Source organism: Echinococcus granulosus (assembly GCF_000524195.1).
Source record: "Echinococcus granulosus chromosome Unknown EG_S00002, whole genome shotgun sequence".
In the NCBI taxonomy this organism is placed as follows: domain Eukaryota; kingdom Metazoa; phylum Platyhelminthes; class Cestoda; order Cyclophyllidea; family Taeniidae; genus Echinococcus; species Echinococcus granulosus.
The window spans coordinates 769379-791654 of NW_020170382.1; the positions used below are offsets into that span (position 1 = coordinate 769379).

Sequence of the window (22276 nt, forward strand, 5' to 3'; positions counted from 1 at the left end):
AATATGTAGATGCCAATTAGGTTAACACGCGATTTCGCCTCCACCTTCCTACCGCCTGGATAAAACCCAGTTCGACGTGGTCTGTCAGTAGTGAAATGCGAGTACTGTGGCCAGGAGGAACAGCCGAGAAACCTGATTCCCACCAATCTTCCTTAAACCCATCCCTTATTAAATGATCCTGCTTTTGGGCCAGTGCTCTTACGGCCAGAGATGAACATTTGGGATGGCCACCACATTTCCTCAAAAAAAACAAGGCACAAGGGGGACGAAACTCGAGACCCATTGAAATTGTCAGGTGGTGTCACTAGCGCTGTGTTAGAATGTCATCTCAGCTGCGCACAGATTGGATGACTGGTGTAGTTGGTTCTTTCAGCACCGACCAAGCTGTGATAGCCAACGCTGGAGGTTGACCAAAGGGAGCGCCAGGGACAACGCTTAAACAAACAGAGGGCAGCTAGGTAATACTTTGGTTTCTTGTTTAACCCTTCGTCTTGGTCCTGTGGGCACTCCACAGTTGTACACTCTCTGAGAGGCATGGCTTTCGGACCTTCTTCCCCAGTATTATGACTGCTATCGACTTCAGGGAGGACTCGAGGCACTACACGAACTTCTTCGAATTTTACTGAGCATCTTATAACGGCAGTTGATTTTAATTGCACATAAAATGTTCCTAAAGATCATTGTTTACGGAACGTTAAAGTAAAAATGTGCAGAATTTTGTTGAAATTATTTTGAAGACCGGTTTTTAAAAGAACTGTTCTCCGATGCATAGTGACGCGTTTGCATCGAAGGGATTTTCATTAAAATCTATTTATTTATGTATGAATTTCTTTTAGGCAATTACTCATCGCATTTCAAGTGCAGAGAATTCGATCTCTGGTGCCCTTTCTTTCAATATTAAATTTTAGCCAGAATCTTTCAATCCGTCTCTTTCTGTTTCAGGAAAAAAAATTAATGCAGCAGACGAGACAAGTGATTATTCTGCTTTACTCACATTCATAAGACAGCCGCGGTGGAACTACACACTGTCGATATTCCTGCAACAAAAATAGAAATGAAACATTGAGAAACTCTTCCTTTCCGTAAGTTGAGAGTAGTTGGCCTAAGCGACAACGATCAAGCAAGGCATTCACAAATGGAGACTCAAGTGTTTAAATAAATGAAGGAAAATCCGAGTGAGTGGAAAGGTTTAATTGCGATTACTCCCGGCTAAGTTAAATTTATCTGTGCTATCAAATCTCGAAGCAAATTTGACACCTTTTTAATCCGAACATATACTACTTACGCTTGCATTAAAGTAGATGTTGGTTCGAATGAAGCGGTTATTTGACTTTTGAATGGGCCGATAGTTGTCTGCCATGGATCCGGCGTTTTTGAATTCAGACATTCTGAGGTCACGCAGTCCCTTCATCTAGGTGGAAGCAAAAATCAGTTAAACATGTAGTGTGTGTTATCTTGTAACCCTCCTTCCATTAGGAGTTCTATAGGCCAACGAAGTCCCTCTGGTGGATGGGAAACATTTGTTTAGGGACAGAGCGAATGCATGTAAACTCCGTTCCATTTGTCTCCTCTTGTTTACTTGTGACTTGGTAGGTTGTGTCTACAAAAAGTGTGGCTGGAACAAAGGTCATTAATAGATAATAAACAAAGTAATAAGTGCTTACAAAAGGCGGCTCTTCTTGGCAATTCAGAAAACGTCGTATCTCCAGAGGAACTAAAGTACTGATGATGTATTGTCCCTCCCAGATGTTTTCTATTAAACCTATCTTCTAGTAATTTCCCATATATCCTGAGACTAACTTCTCAAAAAGAGTTGTTTTTATATCCTAAGTAAGTATTTAAAAGTGTAATGCTGTCCTTAATAAAAAATGCAATTTACTCCTATTGTAATGCTCACAATTACTTTCAAATTGCGTTATACAGAGATGTTAAATATGTATACCTTCATTGGGATCATATATTGACAGGTAGTCAAGGTAGGTGACAAAGTAATAGTGGTTGCAGCGCCACAGCACGCCAATTAATCATTCCGAAGTTTCAAAACACCTTTCTCTTCCGTTGATGCTATTTGAGAAAAGCTTACTTGTCGAGTTTAAAAAAGGACTATTAGCATATATGATGGATGTTTGAATGCTCCGACTCTAGAGTCAACGTTCTGCCCAAAGAACATTGCATTTATCATTTACTTCCGCTTAATATAAGGGAGGTCAATCGCCTATTATTATTATTATTATCATCATCATCATCATATGCCTCTTCTGCTTCATTATTGGTCAGGGTAGGTATCAACCTTTTAGAACTCTGATTGCCGTTGGAAAAGTACGTTAAGTTTACATTTAGATAAATTAAAAATTGGAAGCATAATACATCAACCAGTCAAACGCTTGAGCATCGCAATAACTGCACATCTTAAATGTCTGCCGCTAGGATACCCATGGGCGGCTGTTTGGTTTAAAGTGGGATGTTACGGGTCCACTCACATGCCAACATCAGACCTGGTAAGATGACGATTTTCTTTTTAAAAAATAGACATCTAAAGTAATTTTATACCTGCGCTTTATTTACTTCCACCAAACTGGTTATAAACAATTGCCCCATTGGAAATGGGGACAGGATCCCTTTATAAAGCAATACATGTAGTGAAGCTCCTGGGAATAGGGTAAGGAATCTGAAGGAATAAGGGAAAAGAATCCAAATCTAAGAGCTGTCAAAGCAAGTCTATCTTCTGACTGCCTACCTATTTATAATCTGTTCATCTGCAAGCGCAGATAAATACGTAGGCATGGTTTCTTGATATGGCTGGCAGCACAGGGCTCTGTCCTTTTCATATTGGTACTTGGGTTCGCCCAAAAGCATGTCAGCGTGCGGTCTGGACTCGAGGTTATGCTACTCACAAACGGTACCAGACATGGCGCCGGGATGTCTAGACAACCGAATATCATAAACTATTGTTCCTCCACGCAGGTCGCTGGTAAAGGCATTTGCATGCTCTTTATTCTGTTCTATGTGAGCTCAAAGCACCGGAGTACGATAAAACGGAAATTATTTTACTCCGGATATTATGTGGCACTTGGATATGTCGTCCATACTTTCTTATACAACTTTAACTAGTTGCAACAAAACATGCCATGGGGAGATTAGTTGCGTGTAAAGCAAGGAAGTAGATGCAGAAGGTTGATAGTTAGAAGGAAACTGCACTTTTTTGAGTATCAGCTGAACTGTCCAGTACAAGCGCTAATATTCTATGCAAGTTGCCATTTTCTCTCTGATTATTCAAGTAACATTGACAGAATTTTGTTTGAAATTTGTAAGCAGCAGAACACTTGAACTGTTTAGAACGCGCGGTGACTTTTGATACACTTTTATAATCTAAAAACGGTAAAAAGTTTGATAACCAGCCTCTAGACTTCGCATATTTTGCCTTCCTCATTTAAAATTTATTAGCTTTCCCTGGTATCGAAGCCAGGAACACCCTAACCCAAATTATGCTAAGGGATTTACCCCTCATTTTACTGAGTCGGTACACCTAAACGTTTCAATCCAAATAAACGCTCCGTCTGTTTGCAGGGTTACAACATTCCTAAGTCCAACCATAAGACTAGTCGTACTACTTACGCTAAAATATAGGTAACATCCCCCCAAAAAGACGAACAGAAGCCCCCCAGTTGCATATTTACATAGAATGGAATCGGAGGAAAAATTGTCTAACCGTTCAAAGCAACCGATACAAGGAAACCTTTTGACTTCTTCTTTTGCACGACACAAACACTTTTCATCTCGGGTTGGTCTTACACCAACGAGCAAAAGCATTTGTCAGCTAGATTTGCAGTGATTTTCATCTTTTCATGTTTGCAGCTAAAGGGGAATTTAGGATGAAGGCAAGTAATACTACACGAGATTCTGTCACTTGCAACTTCAAATACAAGGTAGCGATTTTAAGTTTTCATCAGCTGGATTATTTATCACCTTGTGTTGAAAGCCTTGTCGAGCTTGTTAGATTTTAATGGCCTCAGAGATTAAAATCACGCAAAATACTAGAAGACAGAAATGAACAGAAAAGGTGGAGTGTTAAAAATATTCCCATTCTATTTTAAATTACGTGATCGTGCAAGTAGCAGTCAGAGATTAAACCCCACTGTACTAATGACCTCGTGAGGAACTGGGCCGGAGGACATGAACACCAGAGGCATTGAATGCAAATAGTTTTTCCTTCCTCTTCAAAAATTGCAAAAGAGAGCAGATATTTTGGCATTTTAATGTCCTCTTTACTTCACGTGCGTATAATCTGCATTGTCACTGTTTGTGACAGGATATTCCACTTTTTCACCTAGTCATTCCCCTCCCTTCACAAAAGAAGGCTGAACAGATTAATCAAAAAAGAAAAATACAATGCAAGTGTAAAAGAAATTTGAAGGCATCAATTACCCGGTCTAGAGAGAGACGGAACTTTTGTTATTTACTAGAGAATATCTAATTTAAAAAAAGATATAAATTACCCCGAAACTTGTGGCCTACTTTCCTGGTTTAAGGGTGTCACCTGAAAAGTACCCCCCTCATATATTGGGGGAGGAATGCATCCGAAGTGCCCCATTGTGTAGCAACTTTAATGCGTTTACTATGTGAACAGGGCAAATAAACCTTGTCTTGCACCAAATTGCAAATTTAGAATCAGAAGCATACCAGTGACCCAGAATGCATTAATCATAGCCTAGTTGGGGAGAGATCAGGAATGCTCCTCCATTGCCTAACACGTTGTCGTCACAAATGTGCGCGGGTATATATTTAAACAGTTGAAAAACAAATACATCTTGCTTTGCTTTTTTTAATAAAAAATTCAGACAACTAAGTAAGCGAAGGCAATTTAAATAATCTACGCTGTGATGGGAGTGGAGAGTATGGAGGCGATGGGAGTCGCATGATTGAACTTTATCACAGGGCGGAAAAAACTCATCCGGATTTTTTAAATTAGTAAGAATTGGCTAGACTTTTGATGCCAACTTTTTTCCGTATTTTAAGTAACTTTGATTGTAATTTTGAGAAAGGCGTTTGAAACAACTAAAACAGACTTAATCTGTTACAATCCCCATCGGGTTAGGAGGGACACTCAATTCATGAGTAGTTGATTTTACTTTAAAGATTGTCTTATTTCTTAAGTATGCGGAATTCAGGAACTCACTTGCTCCTCGGTCACTGTGACGGGCGCATTCAAGAGGATCCATGTCACCGTTTCATGACAGGCGGGGAAACCGAGTGAACCCTGATATGTTATGAACTCGTGGGTGTTCGGGAGCAATGTCTGAAGAATAAGGCCGTAGAGCGTTCGCCGATGGCCTTTTAAAGCACATCAAAGGGGAAGCACGGCTGTATTAGACGGATTTTTGCTGTAACCTTCTGATTTATAAACAGAGTCTGGGTGCGCTATTGAAACAATTCAGCTCATTTATCTTCTGCCTTCAGAGGCGTGTAACACTGCTGTACACAGGTCAAGCGACTGCTTTTTGGCATCAAAAATGCACTTAATCGCCCATGCAGACATCGCGGCGACTTTGAAAATTCCAAACTCTCTTCCTCACAAACTTAGCTGTTGCGGAAATCGGTAGGAGTTCTTAGCACAATATCGCTACAATCCCTCGTCTAAAAGAAGCTCCGGAAAGGCGGCACATTTTTTACTATGCACCACATTTGTTAGGCTCCAGCCTCTTAAATGCAAAACTAAAGTCGCATTTATTCAATTACACAAACATTAGGCAAAGAGCAACTATTTCTGCTTGCTCGACATTTGATGGCCTTACAGCTAAATACTTCTGGAAGCATTTTTGTCCTATCGCTTGCATTGTTTTAAAGTGCTTAAGCCACTAATTCATTTGTTTGCAAAATTCTTTAGCAAACTGCAAAGAATTTACAAGTATCGCAGTTTTTTAGCTCGTTTAAGAATTAACATAAAGTTTACGCAGTCAGGGATGAAAAGTATTAACATGAAAAAGATGCCACCATACCTTTTAATCGCACTTCAGCCATGGTGGAAAGGAGAGCCGATATGTCTGGAGTTGGACTTTGGCCTATCTGGAAAAAGAGGAGGACGAATGATGGTAACAAACATGTGCCGTGCATGGCTTCGGACGGAAGAGGAGAGCACCCATATGCAACTGTACGCATTTAATCTTGCTTGCAAATTACTGATAATTTGCGATAAGTAAATCCGGCTTACTTGCAGGAAGAGCGAGACTGCCGCGAGTCCGTTTGGTCTGCTGACTGCCAGGGTGAAATTGTGATAGAGATCAGAATTGTAGGCATATAACTGAATCTGCAGTAGGAAAAGATAATTAGAAGTAGATGTTTGCACCACTTCTGTGTTGCTACAGAAAACCGATCCAGATAATTCAAGTCCACTAGGCAACCTTGCTAATGTATTCATGAATTTTTAACAAACTAATTAAATATGCAAATATTCATATCCAAATGTGAATGATTAATTCATTTCCTGAATGTCATGACTGACTTATCACTTGTTTCAACCTCTACACACGCTAAGCAGATGTTTGAATGAGGAGATGGCAAAATCTTTGCGTTTTTTATTGTGAATGCAAGTTTTGTATCAAACAAGGTTATTAGGGCAGTTTATTGAAAGGAAGAAATAAATTCTAGCCTTCATAGAACCTATTAAAAATCAATTTTTGGAATTTATTATGGAAGTTAAAAAGGCATGTAAACAGTTGTTCAATTTGATTAGGGGTTGATTCGAGGCATTAACAATATTCGTGTATAAAAGCGTCGGAATTATGAAATACGTGAATTAGTTTGGTATGTACTAGGACCACTTGTAAGGATTTAGGCACTTGTATTTTGGATAAGAAAAGGTCCCGCCACCGGAGACGCTTGTGGTTCTGCTCAGTGAGATGAAATTTGACTGCCACGTGTGATCAAGCAAGTGAACATGCAAAATGCTAAAGACAGTCTACTTTTGAAACAAAAGAGCTACATTTTAGTAGGATTAAGAATTATTCTTCGTATTGAAGAGATGATGTATTAATTTTCTCCCTGAAAATACGACCTGTAAATGATAAAATTAACTCCTAAATTTCCAGCCATCAAAGGAGCTGTTCGGCTAATTTAGGAAAAGATAGATAACAACTTTAAGGGCCAGATTGCTATCTTAACGTTTTTTTGCCAAACAGGTACTTCCTGTGTGAGGTGATTTGGTCTTTACAAAACGATAGTCATATGGTTGGGTCAGTAGCCTAAGCCACAGTGGAAGCTGGATGAGGATACCACCTTAACTAGAGAGTTGGGTTCTGCAATATCGTTTACGTACTCAACATTGTAAAGAATTCTACAAAGCGCAAAATAAACTCAACATTATTTTAAAACGATAGTGCGCTTGCCATTAGTATTATTTTGGTGTCCTGGACCTTTTTTCGGATGAACTGTACTATTTTGCATTCCGAAAATCATTGCTTCGTAAAGCAATTCATGGTATTTAAACGGGGGTATTGCAAGTAGAATTTAACGTACCAGAATGTGATATTTTGCATGCTCTAAGCACCCAGCGATGGCTTGTCAGCTATTATCTTCATTCGGGTGGCATTAAAACCCTGGCTAGTACGTCGATTTCAGACTAAAGGAAGTGCTTTTTTAAAGGTCCACCGTACTTTTCCTCATAACACAAATAAGGGAAACCTGGAATCAAACGCTCCTACCTCTCCAGGGAATGTTTTTCCATCAATCTGATGTTCTGAGCCAACCTTTGAAGTACTGCCAAACTTGATGACTCCTCCATACAGTCGATAGCGGTAGGACAGTGGACCATCGCGGAAGTAGACACTGGATTCGTTGGGTTCGGGTTGGAAGTAGACATCCTGACCTGCGTTTACGATCCCGAAGGCGAGCTTAATTAAAAGCAAATAAAGGGACATTAAATGGCTTCGTGATTTTAAGCGTTTTTGAGACGCAAGTTAAGAAATAAAGAGCATGACGTTTTCTCAACATCATTGACCTTTTAATGGGGGTAGTAGAATTCCTTCAGTGTGTGTAATAAGTTAAAAATTAGTTTGTTTAAAAATGATGGTGATTTGCTGTCCGTCCGAATGCTTTATAGCACTTTGTCTAACATATGCGCATATTTTCGTTCTTAGGCATTCATAAGACTATGCAGAGCGTTCATGCAATTTTAAAGAATAATGAAAAACTTAAGAAGGCTTTTTTGAATATTTAGATCTCCAAAATGATTGCCATAATAACCGCCAATCCTGTTCAGACCAAATGCAAGCTTGAAAATTCCACACCCAGCTCTAGACACCCCCGACCTATTGCACTTGAATTCTTCAAATGTCTGTTTTGTATGTACCCATGTAATTGTCCGATCCCAAGACGAGATGAGAAGCATCACGTGGCAAAATTTTTTAAGAATATAGAGGATAAGACGAGGCGCCATCTTCTACCCTAAAAGCAAACAGTCTCGTAGATGAGTTTAGAAAAAGTATGAAATTTTGGACTGTCCTGTAGAAATGGGAATTCCTTCCTTGAAAGTAGTCTCATTCAAGCTTCATCATTTAAAGTCAACCTTAGTAAGACATGTGTCGCAAATAATTCCATCTGCAGTCCACCACACACAAAGAGCACGGCCTTCTGGATAGTAGTAAATGGTTGGGAGATAACCAGCGATATATCGTTTCTCATCACAAGACTGTCTACCTGCAAACCGTCTAAAATTTGCGCCCTTTTATCACACGCGAGAAATAGTTAACAACGCATTTACACGTTTCAAAGGTGATTTTTCATTTCAATGGCTGTTTGCTAATCACAACAGCTACTACCGGAAGTTAATTCTCTATTTAAGTTCAATTAAGACATGCATTTCTTCAATAGTTCTACGAAGACGGGGTCTGTGCCTCTGAGTGCCTCACCATTGGAAGCAGATGCTTAAAGTCACGTTATGCTGTTACTCCTCCTGCCATAGATTTAAAACAGAATTTTAATGCGCAAAGTAAACGGGCTTAAATCAGGTTTTTCAATTTCAGCCCACATTTGTGATGTGGAGAATCAAACAAAACAGGAAATACTGTGTACAGATGGGTCAACGTATAGTTCTGCTTTATAATACGGGCGTATAAACAATCGTGTGTATTTTGCAGGTCTTACCAAGCAACGACAATAAGTAATTGTACTGAAAAAGGCGCAAACCCTCTTGTCCAACTTGCAAAATTTCTAAAAGAATTGTAGGCATTAGAAAAATGAAGTGAAAAATACAGTATTTTGCACTTTGCTGGTGTAGAAGGTGACTAGGAATCGTCTCTTTAAATTAGATTCCCCGTAATGCACAGCTACAAGGTTATATGCGAATCGGAAAAATTATGCGTTTTTGCAAAAGTGGGTTTTAAATTCAACTTCTAGTAACTTTAGAGAATTGGGTCAACGAAGAAGCAAAATTGAAAAACAGTACTCGATTCTGAAAGTAATGTATTTGAGTTGAGGAGGTCCGGAGTACCTTTTAATAAACTGTGAGTCCTTCGATTGTAGCACCATGGAGTTATCAGTTGGGTTTTTACTTAGATTTTGGGTCCGCATCCCTTCAATGTACTATTCAATGTAGTGGTCTCACGAAGCCATTTCTAACTGCATAAATTAAAAGCAGGTTCTGTACAATATAAAAGTCCCGTTTGACAATCTTATATTTAAATTGCCAGAATTTACTATTTGCGGTCATCCTGCCACTTAACGGATTTAAACAAGGCTCAGTAAGTTGATTTAAGCCAAGAAGATGAATTTCCGATTCTGCCAAGAAGTCGTGCATAAAACAATCCTCAAAAAAGCATGCTAAATATTTGCTAACTTGTCAAATAATTTGATGCATTATCATCAATTTAACCCACCGAAGCAAAATTAGCATCTGAGGTTAATACACTTGTAAGCACATCATCCATATTCTCTTCAAAACAGTTTCCTAGACTTTTTCCAAGTAGTTTCTAACTACTCCACATGGGTTGCCACTTCAGCTCCAGTAGTGATTTGCAATCCATCTTGTAACATGTTTTCTTTACCACAGAAACCTCTAATTCCAGTATTATAGTGAAGTGGATAAGGTGTTCCCACAGGACTAGTTAACCCTAATTAAAGGGTGATCCGCAGTCACGTATTTGCATGTAGCGTTTTAAGTAAGTATTAATCGTGCGGTACTTTGGCAAATTCGCAATGGCCGCTTGTTAACCAGGCTTCCAGTGGTCAAATGGGCAAAATTAGTTAAGGTGCACATTTGGTTGTTGTAAAATCCTTACCATGAATTGATAATCCATCACAAAATATTTTGTATGGGTATTCCTGTTCGAGGGGTAATGGGGCAGGAGGCTGACCCGCTTTTTTAAACTAATGAACGTGAGTCTTTTTCACTTGGCATCTACCTATAAGGGTAAGTAGGAGGGCAAAGTAAAAATCCCTGTTGTCGAAGTGAGTAAAGGCGCACTGTTGCACTTAAATTATGGCAAAATATTGGGCCAGTAAGCAAGTAATCGAAGGCTAGCCTTCACCCAAAAAAATCTAAATGACATCAAAATTACGGAAAACAATAAGCCAATTTATAAGATGTGTGCTTTTTTGGTAATTTTATCCACTTTAAAGTCCATTTTTGAGTTGTTCTTACATGAAATCGTCGTTTACATGTGGCTTTGATTAGACGATGGTGGAATCGAATGTCTCCAGAGGTCTATATTTAGCTGGCAGATTGATGTCAAATGCATGGAAATAAGTTTTTTTTTAAAAAACCCAGAAAGACAGCATTACAATACCCAAAACGAAAGAGCACAAGAAGTGAGTGATGGCAGTGTTTTCTTAAACACTAATGAAAAGCAGTTTAAGACAAGATTTTTAAGGGGTTTTACTAAGCAAATAATTTGTAGCACTCATAACTCTAATAAATCTTAGATACTCGGTAAGATTCAAAGGAGAGATGCGAAATGCCATTCGTATACATTAATCGCCAAACTGAGATCCACTTATAACTAAACTCGGCCAAAGTGAACGCCTTTTCCCGTTTTCAGCACTTGCCTAAAAGGCCAGGGGACTGGAGAAGTGGTTGCTCTTGGCTACCCCACCCTTCGCCCCATTGACGCATAGTGGCTGAAAAACGAGGGCCAAATGCTTCAAGTTTAACTGAAGCGAACCACTTAAAGATATTCAAACGGTGGTCAAAATACGCAGAATTATACATTTGCTAGTATAAAACTCCTCTTTCCCCTAATTACAGGTGCACAGAAGTAATCAGGAAACTTTGAAATTCTTCTGGACCCCAAAGCTACAAAAAAAGGTTGCTTTTTTCGAAAGGCAATAAGTGCTCTCGGGTTTGATTCCTCAGCCTCTTCACTGAGAGAGAAGCACATTTGCAAGGGCACCTCTTGAATAAATGCCCATTGGTAGGAGTGCTTTCACACTGCTTGAAAATTGGATTCCTCCAACAAATTCAACAGAAATATATTTTATTTTCGTTGAGCTTTTCTGGGCTGTGTATTTAAAAGTATGCTCCGTAATCAGGTAACATTCTTGAAGATGTGCCCACGTGGATGCGTAAATCAGCCCTCCACGCATTCCACCTGCCTTAGCATTTTCGTCCGCCGTTAAAAAAGCTCCGTATAAAAAGGGTATTTAGGCACTTCGTGGGTTTTTAGGAAACGAAGAAGGTTTGCGTGACCTCAACCAGGATACGAATAGCGGCAGAGGAATGATGTCAAAACCTGGCTCAAATGTATTCCTCTTCTAGAGAAATTTTCAGCCCGAACATCCCACAAAGTAGAATTCTTCTCAAGGAAAGTAGTGAGTGTGCAGAAATATACCAGATTGATGAATAAATGGCTCTCTTTTGATATTGCATTAATTCCACCTTAGACGTACCCTTGAGGAGACGCCATCAATGATGAGCGGTTTGAGCGTGTGATCGAATATGAGGTCGCTTAGTCGAATGTTGATTGGTGATTGCAAGTGACCCTTCGCACAGGCGGGCCAAATATCGTCAGAAAACATCATCGAGGCTCTGCCCCAATGACTGGGACCTATAAAATGAATAAATTCACTTTTAGCTTGCTATAAAAAAGAGACGTATAGTTCGCTTTGAAAGTGATTAGTCTTGTAACATCTTTGCGAAAGCCTGCAGACAGAAGTTCAAAAACTATTTTAAATGGTAAAGACAGCATGCAGTTGCTTTTTATACCCTGTAAACAACTACCTTCATGAGTCACTTTAATCGCACTTGTAATATTTTGGATGTTTGTTTAACTTTCGGTTTTGGTAACTGGCCACTTTGGTGCTCCACCATTGCGCATTCCCGGGTGGGTTTGACGCGCTAGTAGCCTCAGGGCACTGCACTGGTGGTAGCAGAAAGCGTTCCCGCTCTTAAAGAACATCTACTCTGATTTCTACTGCTTGGTGATAAAATTCAGTGCGGCGAAGAGAGTGTATATGCTGTCGATGAGAGAATTTGTGACGATTCTTAACAGAGAGGTTGAAAATATCGTCTACACTCGGCAGCTGTCCCAGTTACATGGTCTGCAGGGATGCCATTAGCAGTAGAAGCGACACCGGTAGTGAACCATCTGAAAGGCGTTCATCACGGAGCTGTCCACCATTTCTGCATAGTGATATCATTTACATGAGCTTGCGATACCTCCTTTACTTCTCTACCAGCTGGATGGAACCCAGATAGATATGACTGGGCAAATCTAAAGTTAGAACAACGTGGCAAAAAAAGATGGAAGCGAAAGCCTAACCTTACAAAATTGTATTAAATCTTGTTCCTTGTTATTTGGCTCTGCTTTTGGGCCAGTATTCCACTTATTTGCTATGGATATGCGTGATGGCCAACATATCCACCCCTCGCCTAATGCAGTTGTCAAACGGGAAGAAACTCCTGATCCAGCAGAATTGTTAAGAGGAATCAGTGACGTTGCAGTCAAGTATCTCCTCAATTGCATTAGAATTCGATAATTGACGTGGTTGATGCGTGTTTTTCTTGTAGCACAAATTACTTTGTGATGGCTGATGCGGGAGATTGATCAAGGGGAGCGCCAGGGATAACGCTCAAAAGAGGAGAGGGTCTATGTTAAGCGTCGGTTGTTAAACTCCCGGTTGCGGTAAGGGGCCCCTTGAGTACTCCACCATTGTATATTGCAGGATAGGCTGACCTTTGGGCCATGCTTGTAGCCTCTGGACCTACTGTACGTAGACATTGCATATTCTGCCCGTGGATTATGTCTACTTTTGTCTTTAGGGGGTCTCAGAGAGCTACACTTTCTGGCAGTTAATTTAAAAGTCGGCTAAAGCCGTCTCAGTGCCTGTGGAAATGTTTTTTTGTATTTTGAAAAGACAACTGCATAATATGGCTAAATCGGGAAGTTGAAGGCATTTGTAAGGCTGTATTGGCAATAATGCCAGGAGAAAGTGTACCAGCTCAGGGTCGAATGTCAAATCAGACAAAAAAACTATACGAAATGTGTTGTCATTAATGATATTTAAAAGATGCTGTTATTTGACAACGGCAACGTCAATTGCCTGTACTCGTAAAACTGACTCATCTTGTGGCACCTTAGAGGGTATGTAGCATTACAAAATCCAAAAAATTCCACGCAATAAACGCCTCTTCCATTGAAGCTCCTCTTCAGACTTGGGGAAAATCGGGTGGAAGAAGCGGGGCTATCAATAATGACGCATGCGCTGAAGGAATGGAATCGGGTAGTGCTTTCGCTCGAATTAAAAAGTTCTTCGATGGCTTTAATGTACAGATTTGTGTGATTGCATTTTAAGCTAGGAAAAAGGACTTAAAATGTAGGGATTAAAGTAAAATTTGCTTTTATTGTGGATTGGAAATTATCCTACTATGTTAAAAGATGTGTTTGCCTTGATTTTACAGTAATTTCCAGGACAGTAAACGGTTAATGGAATGCGTTTATAAAACATAATTTATTAAAGAAATTTGGCTACACTTTTAAAGTCACACCTTATTTATGAATTTCCACTGGAATGCTATTCAGTCCAGAATATTTCGCCAGGCGAAAAACCACCAAGTAGTCACATCTCTCCCAATCTTCGAGGCACGGCCTAAATTTCATCCATTTATTATGTTTAGGGGTGGTTAGCATTTTAGCTTTATTTAAAGCAATTAATTTGTTGAACTGCGATCTTTTGTTAAAAACAACTTTATATCGTCCACGATTACATCTAATAACCGGTTCGGACTAAAATGTTCATTTTTAAAATTATACTCTTGTTTTGTGGTGGTATAGCACTGAGATGCAAAAATTTACTGTCTTTTCAAAAATTTTTTTTACATTGAGGGGAAGAACATTAGGGGTGGTAGGTCATTGGGTAATAACATGAACTTGGATTCATAAACAATGGCAGAGATGTCTGAAAGGCATAAAAACGTCTGAACTTCTTCCAGGTGCTAAAGCCATTCAGCAGTTATCATAGTTCCAACTCATAAATAACCTTAACACCGACAGAGCACCCATAGGTGGACTTGATGTGTTTAGCTCCCGATGACATTGCAAGTTACTCGAGGGTGTTTTCTTGTAAAGTCAACGCTATTCAGTTTTTGGGGAGACCATCAGCAAGTTGATTCAATAGGTGAATCGACTAAATAATTCTTACTCTTAATTTTAACATTTAACCTATTCCATGATGTAATGACGCCTACGTTGACTACATTTGTGAGGAAACGATGTCGCCTGCAAATCGGTGAGGCAAATGGTGCTTTTGCGTGAGGACTTAAGCGGCCAATCTGGAGCCGAGGCCACTGGCTCGGTGTCAGCAGAGAAGTGAGTAAGAGCTTGACTAATCCCCTCTTTATGTCCGTCTGCAGGTCCTGTTTACGCGTCTCCTCTTGATCATCCCAGTGCACAGTAGGCGAAACCTCAGCTTCCTCTCCAGGTTTCTCTGCAAACACGGCTTTTATTAGATTGACATTGGTTAGGTAAATTTGCCCAATCTTTTGATACATGAAAATGGTTTTGGTGTGCGATGAATAGTGTGGTGTTTTAGTCTGGAGAGGCTTGCTGTAAAGTTTCACAAAGTATGAGCGAAATTGATGTTTAAACAGGCATTTTCTACCATCTTTTGCAAATCATTGAGTAGAACTAGTCATTTTTTAGTAATTTAAAAGTGACACACAAGTTTTCAAACACTACCGGCAATAACTGCTTCAAATATCTTCCCTAAAGTGGTTTTGCGTTGCCAAGACATTCGCTACTTTAAAAACACGCGTGAGTTTTTATCAAAAAATCAAATGGAAGTAGTAATTTTGCTTCCTTTAGGAAAATATTCTTTTCAATGTGAATTTTGACATGTAGATAAAATTCCTGTCATTTGGCTAGAATGACTCGAACCCAAGTGAGTGAATTGCTTTTAAGACTCCCTCGAGAATCGGATTGCTTTCACTTCTTCGTCTGCCTCTTAAGTATGCATGGTGGATAATTTTTTTGAGACAATTCCCGTAAGGCATTAGCTAAGAGTAATTAATCAGACAGAAATAAAAATTGGCCATTCCATTTGAAGGTGTGCACAAAAGTTTCCCACCCTAAATTCAGGCAAATGGCACTTGTGCGGTAGCACTCCACTTGATGGTCTAAATGCTCTGATAGGTTGAGAAGACTCGCAGCCTGGAGGACATTTGGCGCATGCCAGAAGGAGAAGAAAAAAGATCTGTTTTGCAGGCAAAGGAAATAAGTTTTAGTCAAATAAATAACTTAGTTTCATTGCAATAAATTTTGGCGAAAGCAACACCGAATTTCGCCATTTTGAAGGACATAAATAAGGCGGAACCTTTACACCCCTCTGGGCAGCCACTTTATCGGAGGCACTGGGAGCACAGGCTTGCAATGGAAGGTACAAAACTTGGTTTTAAAGTAGGCTAAGCAGAGAACTGAGCAAAGGGAGAAGGTGTACTGCATATTGCTTGAGCAGCAAGCGTGAAAATAGGGGTAAATCCTCGCCCTGCTTAAGGAAATCGAGTTGTTTTGATGTTCACTAGTACCAAAGAGACTCATAAAGTTTTTTTTTATAATCCCTTAAAACTAAAGTAACTTACTTTTTCTGTTTCTAGGTTAGTTTTACATGTTGTTCATTCATTCATCCGCCCATCTATTCAAACAGACGTAAACACCCCAAGCATAAACCGTGTTATGTCCAACTCCCAAAAGCCAACTTTCCTCATGGCTCTAGACATGGGCCCTTTCTAGACAATAAAGTCTTCCTTAATGTAAATTTGAATCAGTTTTTACTACTGGCTGTAGAAAATGGCATAACTTGACGATTCCTTGCTACATTAAATCTTGACATTTGATCATCGGTCAGGACGTGGAACTTTTTAACCTGGACGGAGTTCTAAATTAAAACTTTCAACATTGATAGGGTAACTAAAACTTTTAATGCTGCCCAAGCTCAATATTTGTGGTTTGACTTGAAAACAAACAACTATACCTTGCTGCTCCTAATTGTGTTATGGAATAGTTCTAAAAAGGCATTTCCGAATGGCATTCATCAGGCGTTTGGCAATCATTCGCTTCTTCAAGATGCGTTGTTTGAACGTGTTAACATGCCCAAATTTAAATCTGTTCCTTGTTGGGGAGGCTTTAGGAGTGCACAATATTAAAAAAAGTTAAGGTCAAACTGTTAAGGTCCCAATAAGCAGAAAGCAATGTTAGCATTCTTCGAATTGTGCCTAAACGTTGCCGCTTGCCTATTTTAATGTGCTTTTGGGGTCCTGATTCTTTCTACTATATGAAATTTCCTTTTATTTTATCACATCCAAAACCCAAACATTCTGCCTAATCAAGTGACACCTCTTGGTGTGTAGAAATATATGCCTTGCGCTTGGGAAGAGGCACTTGGACACTTATTTTCCGCAGATACGCACCCAATGATTTAGCAGTAAACATGCAATATTCAAAAATATGTTTTTCCCAACACATGACCTTAGGGATTCCTAACAATGCATGCAAATAAATAAGATAAATCAACTACAAATAAATCCCATTTTGTAATTACTTATCACCTCAGACATAAATGTGTGAATGGAAACTACTTTCTGTTTAATAAAGAAATGTGGTAAGGAACCTTTAAAAGGAAAATAAGCAGGTCAAGACGTGCCTCCGATCGCACCCTCTTTATAATGCCACCAGTTGTCCCAAGTCGAGTCCCAGGCGCCCTCTTGCCAAAGGCAATCCACAGATATAACTGGAAGTAAATAAAAAAAGGTGTATGCACAAATTCTTACACAAGTCAGAGGGAAATAGTGAGGTATGTCCTATTTTGAAATAGTCTCCATCGCTATACAGGTTTGCCAATAATTACCCGGGAAAAAGTTCACAAAAGGCAATTAAAATTAGAAATGACCGCAGTGCTTCTACCTCCTTAACAAAGATGTTTAAGCTGCAAATTTCATGGGAAGAAAGGTGAGAGAGGCCAGAGACTGCATCGACAGAGGTACGACCCTAGGTGTCTGTTTCGTTGACAAACCAGTTCGAGGATGCTATTTGTGTACCCTTCATTGCATCACGAGTCAGTAGTGCTGGCTATCTCAGTACTAGATATGCAAAAAGCTCATTCACCAGTTGCCTTAAGGCCAAGTGCTGACTCGGTTTCCCCCCAGTCTAAGGTGTTTCAGAGGTGAGAAAGACGCTGACGCAGTATGTGTATATCCAGGAAATGATTTCTACCTGACATACTTCAACAGATACCTAAAAGCACCCCAAATTTGCTCAATTTATAAATGAGGAGGATTTATTCTACTTTTGGGTGGCTCTATCTAATGACACTTTCCCTTCCTTTGATTAGGGTTTAATGAAGGTTTCTTAACCATCCTATTTCTGATTAACTCAGGCCTTTATAAATGATGTTGACACTTTGAAGCCTGCTATTTCGTATTTGCTATCAACGCTGTTGGAGTCTGCCACTGGTCTGTTTTTACAAGCCCCCGAGTCATTTCCCTAACGTCTTAAAAGGTCCTATGTTTACTTAGAAGAAGGAGGCTTTTAATAGCATACCTTAAGAGTAGTTGCGCCTCGAGTTAATAGACCCTCTAAAAGCCACTTGAGGAAATCAAATTTCCGTGAATCACCCTCCACAACCACCAAAATTAGAGGGTGACAGCAATCGCTAAAGCGATCCCACCTTCAAGCGCCAGTTCCTCATCGTGTCACACCTTGCACAGTGCGGAATTTCCTCTAGCTACTTTTCTACCCTCCTCGTATCCCCTCTAGCATGGTAGAAAAAGTCTGTTTGGGTGGAATATCGACATCAAGGTCGCTTTGCAAGACTTTCAACTTTTTGGCCCATTTTTTGTATTACCGTTGTAAAAACAAAAAAAAGGACAGTTTATCCTCCAGGTTTCTCTACCTACTATAAGTATATGCAACCGTTTATTCGAAGCCTGAAATCGTCGTGGAATTTGTTTCGGTTTAAGATGAAAATAGAGGAGAACTAGCTTCATTGCATCTAAAACAGTTTTTGGGCATGTAGAAGTGGCGGCAATTGCGCCTGCTATTATCACTGGAAACTGATTCCTTACTGATATAGAAGGGGAAAAAATATCTATTATTTCTGAAGGTTTGAAGTTAGCTTGTCAGGAGTTCCTGTTTCATTGTTTTGGACAAAGGTTTCCGCTTGACCACCGCTTGGCAACCATACGATGTCCTGTGCAATTCCTACTTGCCAAGTTGGACAATGCGAGAGATAGTTTGTCTAACTGTAACATCTTCAATGTAAGAATAGTGGAAAATCAGGGTGGCTTAAGACAATTGCCTCTTTTTTCCCTCGCAAGCATTCATCAAGTGCTACGGGAGAAAGTAGCTGGTTTGACAAACAATGACACGTTTATCTAAATAGAAAATCGAGCTAAAATGATTGTATGCTTAGTCTGCTTGAAATTTCCAACAATTGAGTTACTTTTTCCTCCCTTTTAAAGGAATGAAAAAGAAGGCTAAAATGAATTGCAGGGGATTTAGATGTAAATGGCCATTTCTGAGTTAAGTGACTCGACATTAACCCTTCCTGTTCACTTCACCAGCACTGCGGGTGATGAGTTCACTGCTTAATGAGCCGAAAGCCAACAGTTCTTCTGTGGAAGATAAAATTTATTAAATCTTGTTGTCTGTCCTTTTACTTAACTGACAATCGGTGTGCGACGTCAGTACGTCAGAGCTTCAATGGTGTACGCCGAAAACACGATAACACAGTGTTTGCAGTGATAAAAATAGACAAGGTGTCAAGTAAAGATTTTGGGCACCACTCCCCCAATTGTGATGTCAAGGATGACATTTGATGTAAGCGTGATACTATCTCCTTTTGCGATATTTTAACACTATTTTCAACTCTCTTGGATTAGGCACACCTACCTCAAGTTCAAGCAAATTCACCTTCAAAATTGGGTAGTATTTTGTGGCAAAATGATCTGGGCACCCAGTCAAGGGACAAGTTTAATAGGATTATATCGGCCCGATGTGTTTGCTTCCCATTAAAACGGAAAAAGATGCATCTTCACAGCATTATTTGTAGAAAATCAAGCGCTTCCTTTTGTAGATTTTGCAGTCTATTCATATCCGCCATTACCGAAGCCGTCTAAATTATTTGGTTAAGATAGGTAACTTGATCCTGCTTTCCAGTTCACTACTTTTTTAGTAATACGACGCTAAAAACACTCCTTAACTTTGTCTCAAGCCCTTAGAACGGTTTTGGGTTGTAAAACTAACCCTAATGTCGGGAATGAAACAGAGTGAGCAGGTAGGGAGACGTTATAAAGCAGAGAATAATCATTCACTATCCTAGCTTTTCGAGTACCTAAATCAGCTTATTTAGGCAAGATTGGTACATCTTGAAAAAAATTCCTTATAAATAATTAGCCATTTCATTTCAACCATCAAAGAATGGTTCCAGGAGAGGTTGAGGTCTTGCTGTCCATCACGGTACCAGATGATGCGTCAAAACGCTGAAATTAATACATATAAAGTCTAAACGCATTAAAGGAGGAAGTCGGCTCCTTGGGACCACACAAAACAACAAAATCGTTGTTTTTAGAGTTTAGCACGCTCTCCAAGTTACTGCAAATCGAGTGGAGAACCATCCGTGTTTTGTTGAATGGGGATGGGTGAGCGAATTACCTCTAAAATTTTTTTTTTAATCTAAAATACCAAATTTGCCTTAATGTTTTATTCAACTTGCCAGATTTTACATTCCTATTAGTTATTTGGGGAAAGCGCCTAAGTCATTGAGAGGGAGTGACAAGTTGTCTTCATAAACAAAAGGCGCAAAATGTATCCAAGAGTTGCCATAATACGTCATTCAAGCACCATCTAAAAGGAGTGATTATAGAAGATGAATGTGCTTAAGCGGGCCAACTTATTTTTTGTGCTTTTATGTAGGATATTTGCAAATGGAGGGGGTTTGAATTGCGCAGGACACTATTCAAATAACCCTACAAGGTGGCAACTATTTTCCAATGACAAGGTGACATGTCCTCACGAGTTATGATAAATTGAAACAATGCTTATTTAATGGTTTTCGCGAACGCATTTTTTTCTTATAAGCAGTTAAACTGAAAAAAGTGGCCCCTTTGTTTATCCTGGTAATTAGCATGTTACATTATTCGGAGCTTCAGCAGGGTATGCCTAATTTTCCGCTAGAAATTTCGACGCCAGCGCATCGTAGACTTCGAAACACGGATTCCCATCGGAGTTGAGAACTTTACACGGTCTCAGCGTGTTGCCCATGCTTAAGCTTATTTGTCACTTTAATGGGTAAATTTACAACCTTACAGGGTGGAAGATTGAAACCGAATTGGACTGAAGGGTTACAAACTACCTGAAAATACCCAACACTTGTCCGCAACGCAGATTGTGCTGTCTCCTTTCCTGAAAAGCACGTAATGTGCCTCATTTTTGGCTCCTAAGTTCGTGTTGGTATTCATGTGAGTTCATGGTGTGCGATGACAAATCGACATCAAAGGGTGCCTAGGCTTTGGCCTTTCGTGAGATTCAGTATTCACGTTCACGCTCTAATAACTACGCCACCAAGGCTCAGGGAGGCTAAAAAATTCATCTGACTCATCCACACTCCCCGTTTGAACCAATAAGGAACGAATTCTGGCGCCTTATCCAAATGCCGACTTAGGTTAAAAGGTGTTTTCGGTGATGAGTAAGGACGATGGAGGGGGTTTGGATTTCGGATTTGGTGTAGAGCTAATTAGCCAAACAGACCAAGTGAAATCCAGACTTGATGGACAGGCTCTAGCCCAATGAAGCTACATTTAGGACCGTTTTTAAGAATTCCCAAATTTACGGGAATTATTTATCATGAGGAAATACAGTAAAACAGATAAATAGGCGAAAACTCGGAATCGTACCCTGGAAAATGGGCAATTGGATTTAACTGTTTCCAAATGATCAATCTAACCAGTTCTCCAAATTCCGGAAGTAGGCGTTCAACTGGCGATTTTTTAACGACAAGAGAGTGCCATCTGGATAGCTAAATATTTATTGAGCTATTTCTTATGCCTGGAAGTGAAATTAACGTCTGCGTTTTTAATGCCGTGCAAATGAGATGGGGAAGAATAGATGCAATAAAGGTAATGCCAACATCCAGCATAAAGCATCAAAACGTCATTACTTGGTAAGTTCAGTATAATTATGGACAAAATGTCCTCTCGAAAGACCTAATACCGAGCAAAACACTGTTTTTCCAAGACTAGTTCATGTTGACAACAAGAGACACCTTAGATTTGTCCCCCGGAAAGGTGAAGCAAGATGAACGCAACTGATAGCCTCTTAATGTCCATTCGGCATCAATCATTCAACTCCGCAGTTACTTACGTGGGAGGGTGAGGTGATTTATGAGGTTTAACTCGTGTCTAGGATACAGGGGAGATCTATTTGTGTTTTTCCGCCCTGGGAGAACGCGGGAGGGAACTTGCCGCGTCTTGGTGAAACAAGTTTTACATGGGAAGATCCCATAAGCTCGTTTTGATTAATTTCTAACTTAGGAGTTATTTTAGCTTTAATGGGTGTTTTATTTGCAGTTTATCAAAGTTATTTATGACATATTTAAAGGAGTCATAAACCTAATCTACTTGATAATTGCCAATACCAGTCACAACTTTGGCCACCTCGAAAACAAATGTTTCATATTGTGTAATTGAATTCCTTCCCCTTAGGGTGAGCAGGCAAACAGGGCACAGATTTTGACGTAACCTTACAGTTGGTTAATCAGAGACCACAAATTCTATCAAATGAGATGTTGACAATGAAAC

The 22276-nt window shown here is 39.7% G+C and overlaps 1 protein-coding gene across 1 annotated transcript; it reads right to left on the reverse strand. All coding sequences in view use genetic code 11, as the record gives it.

Annotated features, from left to right (window-relative positions):
* Window positions 1–323: 323 nt before the first annotated feature.
* On the reverse strand, window positions 324–12006 carry EGR_00472 (Carbonic anhydrase-related protein; the record flags this gene model as incomplete). Its single annotated transcript, XM_024489721.1, has 7 exons — window positions 324–434; window positions 1286–1411; window positions 5177–5331; window positions 5997–6063; window positions 6209–6304; window positions 7698–7886; window positions 11878–12006. 7 exons carry the CDS (start codon window positions 12004–12006, stop codon window positions 324–326), a joined length of 873 nt encoding a protein of 290 aa, XP_024355718.1.
* Window positions 12007–22276: the final 10270 nt, after the last annotated feature.